We start from the raw sequence: 9,907 nt of genomic DNA on the forward strand, positions 1-9,907 counted from the left end.
ATGGGAGGTAGTTCCACCTTAACCAATCCATACGACGCTTCCACCAATACCAGCTGATATATCCTGGGACGAGCCATGGGAGACAGTTCCACCAAAACCAGCCGATACGACGCCTCCACTAATACCATATGATATATCCTATAATATATCCTGATCAGCTGGATGAGACGGTTCCACCATCGGATTTATCGTGGGACGAACCAGGGCAGGGATACTGCCCAGAGGAGTATTATAGGATGAATCCTATAATACTACTTACGCTGTAAGGCCTAAATAAAAAAACAAAGGAAAATATATACAAAGTGTATCTTAAATGTCCGGTTACTTTGACCTTAAAAAACCCTTAACATCAAGATACAAAATGTATACATTAAGATATCCTTGACATTGTAACATTGTTGCCTTTGAAATGTTCTTGACATTGGAATATTGAAACTGGTTGCAGTAGGGAGCTATTCACAAAATAGCGGGCGAAGTTAAAGATAGTAGGAGTTAAAATCATGGTGGGGTTTACTTCTACTTAAAGCTCAAATCTCTGTTGTATTCTATCGTATACTGTCACTTAGTAATACAGTACATTACTAAAATATTAAACCAGTGTTCATTTCTTACAACTTAACCAAGGATTTGTGGAAACCAGTGAACACTCCAAGAGCACCGCCAGCTGACATATCTTGGGACGGGCCTGGGAGATGGCTGAGATAGTTCTACAACAGTCAGCAAATACGACTCCTCCACCACCTTCAGCTGATGTATCCTGGGACGAGCTATGAGGTAGTTCCAACCTTAACCAATCCATACGACGCTTCGACCAATACCAGCTGATATATCCTGGGACGAGCCATGGGAGACAGTTCCACCAAACCAGCCGATACGACGCTCCACCAATACCATATGATATATCCTATAATATATCCTGATCAGCTGGATGAGACGGTTCCACCATCGGATTTATCGTGGGACGAACCAGGGCAGGGATACTGCCCAGAGGAGTATTATAGGATGAATCCTATAATACTACCTACGCTGTAAGGCCTAAATAAAAAACAAAGGAAAATATATACAAAGTGTATCTTAAATGTCCGGTTACTTTGACCTTAAAAAAGCCATTAACATCAAGATACAAACTGTATACATTAAGATATCCTTGACATTGTAACATTGTTACCATTGAAATGTTCTTGACATTGGAATATTGAAACTGGTTGCAGTAGGGAGCTATTCACACAATAGTGGGCGAAGTTAAATATAGTAGGAGTTAAAATCATGGTGGGGTTTATTTCTACTTAAAGCTCAAATCTGTGTTGTATTCTATCACATACTGTCACTTAGTAATACCGTACATTACTAAAATATTAAACCAGTGTTTATTTCTTACAACTTAACCATGGATTTGTGGAAACCAGTGAAAACTCCAACACCACCGCCAGCTGACATATTTTGGGACGGGCCTGGGGAGATGGCTAAGATAGTTCTAAAACAGTTAGCCAATACGACTCCTCCACCACCTTCAGCTGATGTATCCTGGGACGAGCCTTGGGAGGTAGTTCCATCTCAACCAACCGATACGACGCTTCCACCAATACCAGCTGATATATCCTGAGACGAGCCATGGGAGACAGTTCCACCAAAACCAGCCGATAGGACGCCTCCACCAATACCATATGATATATCCTGTAATATATCCTGATCAGCTGGATGAGACGGTTCCACCATCGGATTTATCGTGGGACGAACCAGGGCAGGGATACTGCCCAGAGGAGCGTTATAGGGTGAATCCTATAATACTACCTACGCCGCAAGGCCTAAATAAAAAACAAAGGAAAATATATACAAAGTGTATCTTAAATGTCCGGTTACTTTGACCTTAAAAAAGCCCTTAACATCAAGGTACAAACTGTATACATTAAGATATCCTTGACATTGTAACATTGTTGCCAATGAAATGTTCTTGACATTGGAATATTGAAACTGGTTGCAGTAGGGAGCTATTCACAAAATAGTGGGCGAAGTTAAAGATAGTAGGAGGAGTTAAAATCATGGTGGGGCTCACTTCTACTTAAAGCTCAAATCTCTGTTGTATTCTATCGTATACTGTCACTTAGTAATACAGTACATTACGCCCTTAACATCAAGATACAAACTGTATACATTAAGATATCCTTGACATTGTAACATTGTTACGACATTGTAAAGACACTAATATATGTTCAAAGTTTCTAACTTAAAGAAATTAATAGCTTCTAAGAAAATTGCATTTTTCTTTAAATTGCATTTTAAATTGAAGCCTTCGGTGCAAAAACCAGGTAAGTCCATTATTTACGAAAATATATGTTTAGGCATATTCTGGGACTTCAGATCATTGCGGATCGTTGGGTGTTAAAATCAGGTATATCCAACGCTTTTAATGTACAAATATATTCATTTTCACATACCTGATCAAGTATTGGTAGCAAAAACCAGGTAAGTCCAGGAGATACCTGGTTTTTGCACCCTACTCGCTATACGGTGGTGGTTAGGGACTGGCCTGGTCTAACGATTTGGTATACTGGAAATAGTCGTTTGAGTTGTTGGGTTTTCGGTGCGGCGTAACACGTAATTTTAGGCGCGAAGATGTCGTCAGGAAGCGAATACATACCGAGTGATGAGGACCATCCTGGACCCAGTCGAATTGATAAGGGTGTTTTATTGAACTCCAAATCAAAGAGCAAAACGCTAGTGAAGAAGAAAAGTGAAGATATTCCTGCTAAAAAAGAAAAAAACGCACTCGTTGTCCAGAAAAATGGCAAAGAAATATAAGAAAAAGTAAATAAGCAAAAGGAGAAATGCACATGTAAGTTTGAAGTTTCATTTTTATTTGTGTGCACATAATCGTATGCTATATAATATGTGTTGCATCCAAGAAAGACAGAACGTGTAAAACCACAGTGATTGGCCGATCACATCTTTATGGAAGCATAATATAAGGTACTGAAATATTTTATTTTTTATCATTAAAGGTCTGCCAAAGGAACCGTTGTACCAGCGAGAACTATTGGAGCAAAATGTAAATGTCGATTAAAATGTTTTGAGCTGATTGGTGACGATAAGATTCGGAAGATTTTCGAAGAATTTAATAGAATTGGCGATAAGCAGAAGCAAGATATTTACTTGGCTGGATTGATTATTCCTCGAACTGTTGCCAGAAGACGGAGCAGGGCTGAAACGGGAAAAGGAAAAGAAACTTCTTTCAAATATAAGGTAAGCCATACACACATTAAGCCTCTGTTATGTTTATATACTATCTTATCAGGTTCGGGTTAATGGATAAGAATATCCAGTTTGCAAGAATACAATGTGGGCTATCCACGGCATAACAAAATTTAGAGTAGAAAACATTGCCAAATCTCTAAAATCCAATATTGTGTCCCAACCGGACATGCGAGGTAGACACCTAAACAGGTCGAATAAGTTACCCGAAAATATTGTTAAAACTATAGATAATCATATAAGAAGTTTCCCCCTACGATCTTTTACATTATAATAGGGAAAAAAACGATGGACGATACTACTCGCCGGCAGAGTTAAATGTTACTAAAATGCACAAATTATTTTTAGAAAAATATGAGCCCACAGTTTTTGCAGAAATGCAAGACAGCAATGAAAGCAAACCACAAGTAACTTATGATTATTATCATCGTTATTTTTTGCACAACTTTAATATAAGTTTTGGCTCACCAAGGTCTGATACATGTCAGAAATGTGATCGTCTGCAAAACATGATTAATGCGGAGCAGATCGTCGAAATAAAATAAAGCCTCCTTGCAAGCTGAGAAAGAGCTACACATACGTAAATCTGAAGTGTTTTATACTTCATTAAAAGAAAAGTCGGGAATAGCTTTGAATGATCCCTCTGTCAAAGTGCTATGTTTTGACTATGAGCAGAATTTGCCATTACCCCATGTTCCCGCTGGCGACGTCTTTATAAGCGACAACTCTGGGTGTATAACTTTGGGTACACTCTGTAAAAAGTGAAACTTCTATTTTTTATATGTATGACGAAGTCACGTCGAAAAAAGGGAGTAATGAAGTAGTTTGAATATCATCCATCAGTATCCAGAGCCTGGGCATAGCTTCTTGCCATGCGACCGATCATTTGCTATAATCGAAAAGGCTAAAAGACGCAAAGAAAGGGTACATACTAATGATGAGTGGAAAGCTCTGGTACGTTCAACGTCAAGAAAGTTTAAAGTAATAAACATCAATCAGGATATAATAATGGATTTTGCAACACATTTTAAGTCTTATTTTAATAAGTTTAATAAGTTTAGTATTTCGACGTACCAAATGTTTCAGTATCAAAGAAAAAATAATAATGTAGAATGGAGCAGTTCAACAGCAGTTCCATTTTTCACCAGGTTTTACATTCAAAAAGAAAATGTGGCATTGTCCCTTCCAAGTGCACCGATGATACAGCCCTATCCTATACCTCTTAGTCCAAGACCTGAGTGAAAAAGCGTACTGCGGCGTGTGCCGCGTTTTAAACGCGCTTGAGTTAAAAGCGTGCAGACGTGTCCTCAGTAAACAGACAGCGTTCGAGCGAAAAACAACAGAGTCGTCATGGCATCTTATGATGACATTGATATGTACTTGGAAGAAAACTCATTTTTGAAATTTGACCTTATTAGAGAAGGTCCTAGTGATATTGTGAGACAGAGAAAAAGATTTGGAGAATTTCATACACTGTTTGAAACTTTGAGATTGAATGAACACAAATTTCGGTATACAAGAATGTATTTCTCAACCTTTGATTATATATTGGAAAAAATTGAAACTAGCTTGATACTTACCAGTACTAATTTTCATATAGCAGATTCAATAACACCAGCAGAAGAATTAATAGTGACTCTTCGGTAAGTATAAATGAAACTTTTAATGCAGAAATAATGATTTATTCTTAACGTTTACATACTTTGATCTATATAGTATCTCCTTGTGGGTAGAAATTACTTGTTCCTGGCTGATGGAAGAAGGTCTGATTTGGGTAATAATTATTATTAACTGACTCGCGTTTTGGGTAAGAGTCTCTATTAGCCAATCATTTATTTTACCGCGAAACTGGAGCTTCTGTATATGGGTTAATTTTTTCATTGAAGGTAAAATGCTTTTTAAAAACAAAAAATCTTCGTCCTTATTCAAGCTGTCCTCATTTTGGCTGTCAGATAACCGTTCCTCCATAAGTTGGAGTTTTTTTCTCCTTTCAATCTCAAGCAAATCGTCTTTCAAGTGAGGTTTTCTCTTAGACAAAAGAGAAAATGATGGTGTTGAGGAAGATGGTTGTGACGGCGGAGATGTCACGGAAGAATGCGTATCCGAATCCAAATCGAGCAACTCATTACCATCTTCAGTAGCTTGACTGTCCTGAGAATCTTGGATATTGGTTTGGCTATTTGATGGATTGTTGCTCTCTAAATTACCCGTAGTTGGTGATGGGATGACTTCATCTTTCATAAAACTCATCAAATTAAAATACTGCCAAGTTGACTGCCATGCTTCCGATTCAGCCCCTGATCTTAAAATTGGTTTTTTCTTTAGCTCCTTCCTAAATTGATCTTTGAGATGTTTCCATCGCTTTTTTAATGTGTCTTCTGTAAACAAAAAAATATACTGATAAATAAACTCGAATATTTTTATGAGATTGTTATTTTTTTTATTCTTTAGTATAAATCAGTCTAATTATTTTAACTTATTTTCAGATTTCTTGCTACTGGGATGTCATTTCGATCGTTGGCTTTCAGTTTTCGTATGGGAAAAACGACTATCGCCAATATTGTGTATGCAACATGTGAAGCAATATGGCAGGAATTGGTTAATTCACACATGCCACACCCAACCAGAGAAGACTTGAAAAAAATAGCAGATGAATATTACAGGCTGTGGCAATTCCCAATGCGCTTGGGGGCGATTGATGGCAAACACTGTAGGATAAAATGCCCAGCTAATTCAGGCTCTACATTTTATAATTATAAGCAATATTTTTCAATAATACTGCAAGCAGTGGCAGATGCAAATAAAAAGTTTATTATTATTGAAGTAGGAGGAAAAGGGAAACAGAGTGATGGAGGGACTTTTCACTATTCAAATTTCAATAAGCTGATGGAAAACGGTGTATTAGATATACCTCCCCCTGACATAATACCAGGCACAGCAACTTCTTTGCCATATGTATTTATCGTTGACGAAGCATATCCTTTAAAAACAAATATAATGCGACCTTTTCCATCAAGAAATTTAGATGCATGAAAATGTGCACGAAAATGCGTTGAATGCGCTTTTGGAATATAGTACTGCAAAGTGGCGTATTTTGGGCAAAGCTATTGAAACAAATGAACAACATGCTTGTCTGATTATAAAAACTACATGCCTACTGCATAATATTCTACGAGATTTAGAAGGAAATGTCGGTGACGATAATTGTGACACCAATATGGGTACTGCAGATTCTTCTAATCATACAGGCAGACAAAATAACAGTTCGTCTATTCTCGCGAGAAATGTACGCAATCGTGTTTCTGACTTCTTTTGGGAAAACAGAATATAAATTGTTAATAAGTAACATAACCTTAAAATGAAGTTATTTTTAATCTTCTCATTCAACGTGCGATTAACTTTTACCTATGAAGCATCTTCTGTATCTAGTTCCAAAAAAGAAATTTGATCAATCATCAAATTACTGCTGTTCAAAACAATCTTCTTTAGAAATATCTTCTTGCTCTTCTTCTTTTTGCATTTTTTCTTCTTGCTCTTCCTCCTCGTAGTTAGTCAGGTACACGAAGTAGGTTAAGTATATCGGCAGGATAACTAAATTTACAAAGCAGCCTGCACAAGTAGAGCCCAATCCTGCCTATGTTCCTCGGAAACTTTTGAGGCCGTTCTTCTCTGGGCTCTGGAAGATTGCTCCGAAAAAGGTAATAGTGGGCGGCCGGCAGATGATGTGGATGGAAGGGGTTCATTTAACTCAAGGATAAAATCCTCCTTTAACCAGTCTTTATTTTGTTTTAAAAATAAATCTTTAAGCCGCGAAGCCGCCTGCCATCTTCTTTCAAAATTTATACAAAGGCGATTTATCTTTTTTTCATTGTACCTGATAGTCCTTGTTCATTATTCTGAAATTTCTGTCTCACAAAATTTGAAACATATCCGTTTTTCTCGACTTTATTGGCCCCTTGTAGCCATTTTTCCAAAATATCAATTTTTTTCAATCGATACATAGGAGAAAAAAAAATATTTAAAAAAAAAGTTGCAGCTAGTAGCAGCCAATTTTTTCTTTGATATGTTCACAAAGGATTGTTTCAAATTTTACAATAACATCTAGCATGGAGAAACATGGAGAATTTTTTATAAGTCAAACTAAACTTTTAACTTTTTATTTATGTTCTGTCTTAAACTCATTATTTTTAATTAATTAAAAAATAATGGACGCTGATTCTTATGTGCAATTGTTAGTGATTTCTTAAAAATACATACCATAAAGTGTAAAAATAACAGTAATCCGTTTTTATATCCCACTGAAATATATCACTTAATATACACCAAAACTCTTCCGAAAATAAACAACTGAATAGTCTAAATATAAATGCTGATAAGGAATAAAAATTAAAACTAAACAAAAATATATGCATGTGGTCTTCTTCATTTGTATATCTGCTTGCATTCCACTTACAACAAAAGTCCATATACAGTGGGTCTAAAATATGTATTTTGGCCAAAAAATTAGCTTCTAGAAACCATAGTGTGTTGGGAGATTCAGGTACCTGTCGGTATTAAAAAACGCCATTTTTTTATTTTACAAGCCTTCATTTCAGGTTATCCCCTTCGTTCTTGACTCTTAACATCTTTAAGGAATACTATTCCAGGTACTCTCCTGAAGATAGGTTCAACATAGTTTTTAAAAGGACAAGAAGCATCATCGAGAGATGTAATGGAGTGTTAAAAAATAGATGGCGATGTTTACTCAAACATAGGGTACTGCACTACTCTCCAGAGATGGCAGGACGCATAATTAAGGCCTGTTGTGTATTGCACAATATGTGCATTTCAAGAAATGTGGACTTGCCAGTACCCGAAGATGAGGCTGATTTAGATTATGGAATTCTTCATATTGATCAACAGGAAAATGGAGAGTATGCTACTGCTGACCTACTCGCTGCTAGAAATGTACAACGACAAATCATCAACATTCATTTTGCAGCCTATTTTTTTTTGTAACTTGTAATAATATATTAAATTATGATGTAATAATATTTGGAAAGGTGTTTTAATTGATTAGCTATTTTATTCTAAATTCCAAAGATTACAAAAAAAATCGGTTTTCATCAATAACATCATATATTTTGTAAAAAAATCAACATTAGTCTATAAATAAAAAACACATTGGCTTAATAATAATTATTTTATAATAAACTTATAAAAAACAAAACTGTTAACTAAACTGAACGTATTTGCATAACCCAGATACTGCCAAAACTTTATTTTTCGAAAAATTTATTCAGATTTTAAATTTTAGTCCTAAGGATAAACAAAAATTGATATTTTAGGTAAATTTTACCATTGTGTTTTTTCTAAAACCGGTGTTCTTTTAAAAGAAAGGTTGCAAAATATTACTATTTGAAAGAAAAACAAACAAATTTTGAAGATAGGGTTTATTATGTTACATATATATTTTTAAACGAAAAAATTATAACGTATGATAGCTAAGAATGCAATTTTTAAGGTGCAAAGTAATGGAACATTTTTGACAAAAAAATTACAATTTTTATGACATACATTACATTAGGTCTGTTTTTTCTGATACACAACCAAATGATCTAGTCTATCATATCTAGATGTTTCATGAAGATGTGGGGACTGACGGCTAGGACCTCTTTTTGTTGTTTTTTTATATGTCTCCAAAATTGAAGTTGCCACTGATTGTCTAAATCTTAGATGATCTTTTTTCCGCCTTCAATTCTATATATCTACCAAGCATTTTGTTGGGCCATGTCTAGACAGTGAGATATTAGTGGAAAATACCACTTTTTACCTCTTATTTGAGTTCGATAGAGGCTAATATTTTGATCCGATCTGTCAACCTCACCCATGTTTTCATTATACTTTTTTATTACATGTGGTTGCGGTACGTAAATCGTTTTTTCTCTTTCTGGGAAAATCTTTTTACTGGGAGGGTGGACATTATTTTGGTGTGATTTGAAGCAATAGTTACCACGCTATTATCACACCACTTGCATAAAATTATAGAATTCGTATCAGAAGATACAAATTCTAATGTACCGCTTTCCTTTTTCTTCAACACTGAGGAGTGAGATAAAGGAGGGTCTTTAGCGTCGCGATTTTCTTTTACTGTGCCCGTACCTTTCAGACCCATATTTTTGAGCTCTTCGAGTAAATGAAGGGATGTAAAAAAGTTATCGAAAAATAAATGAAAAGGGACAGCCTTAGTGTACTTTTTTTGAAGTACTTCTGCAAATTCTAGCACCACTGTTACACCTAGGCCAAGATCTTTATACCTACCCGAAAGAACGGTGGTTGAACCCTGATAGGGTTCAAACCATTCAATATACCCTGCAACAGTTGTTCCCACCCACAATTTATAGCCCATTTAATTGGTTTTCTTTTGATAAATTGTTTCGAACCATGATACCCAAAATAGGGTACCATCGATTCATCGACGCTGTGCGACTCTTCACATGGTGACATATCTATAAATTTTTTACTGAGGACATCAAAAAGAGGTGGTAGTTTGGCAAATTTAATATTAGCGGGTAAGTCAGCATTATTACAACAATGAATATTTTGCATTATAAAATTAAACCTATTTCTAGATATCGCTTCACAAACCAAGATACTATTAGTGTCTCGAGAATTTTCC

The 9,907-nt window shown here is 35.7% G+C and overlaps 1 protein-coding gene across 1 annotated transcript; it reads right to left on the reverse strand.

Annotated features, from left to right (window-relative positions):
* Nucleotides 1-4,847: 4,847 nt before the first annotated feature.
* Nucleotides 4,848-9,403, reverse strand: LOC115874090. The gene is made up of 2 exons (XM_030889155.1): nucleotides 9,310-9,403; nucleotides 4,848-5,627 (listed from the first exon to the last, which is right to left on the reverse strand). Exons 1-2 carry the CDS (start codon nucleotides 9,401-9,403, stop codon nucleotides 4,912-4,914), a joined length of 810 nt encoding a protein of 269 aa, XP_030745015.1. The 3' UTR covers nucleotides 4,848-4,911.
* Between the last annotated feature and the right edge of the window lie 504 nt (nucleotides 9,404-9,907).

The sequence above is a fragment of the Sitophilus oryzae genome, unplaced genomic scaffold (assembly GCF_002938485.1).
Source record: "Sitophilus oryzae breed Bouriz unplaced genomic scaffold, Soryzae_2.0 scaffold_1218_pilon_pilon, whole genome shotgun sequence".
NCBI classification, from domain to species: domain Eukaryota; kingdom Metazoa; phylum Arthropoda; class Insecta; order Coleoptera; family Curculionidae; genus Sitophilus; species Sitophilus oryzae.

Excerpts from the sequence above, each read along its gene's own strand:
- LOC115874090 (XM_030889155.1), bottom strand. The coding sequence starts at position 9,403 with ATGGGTCTGAAAGGTACGGGCACAGTAAAAGAAAATCGCGACGCTAAA. Across the intron at positions 5,628-9,309 it reads GTTGAAGAAAAAGGAAAGCG|AAGACACATTAAAAAAGCGA; the intron begins GTACATTAGAAT and ends TTTTGTTTACAG.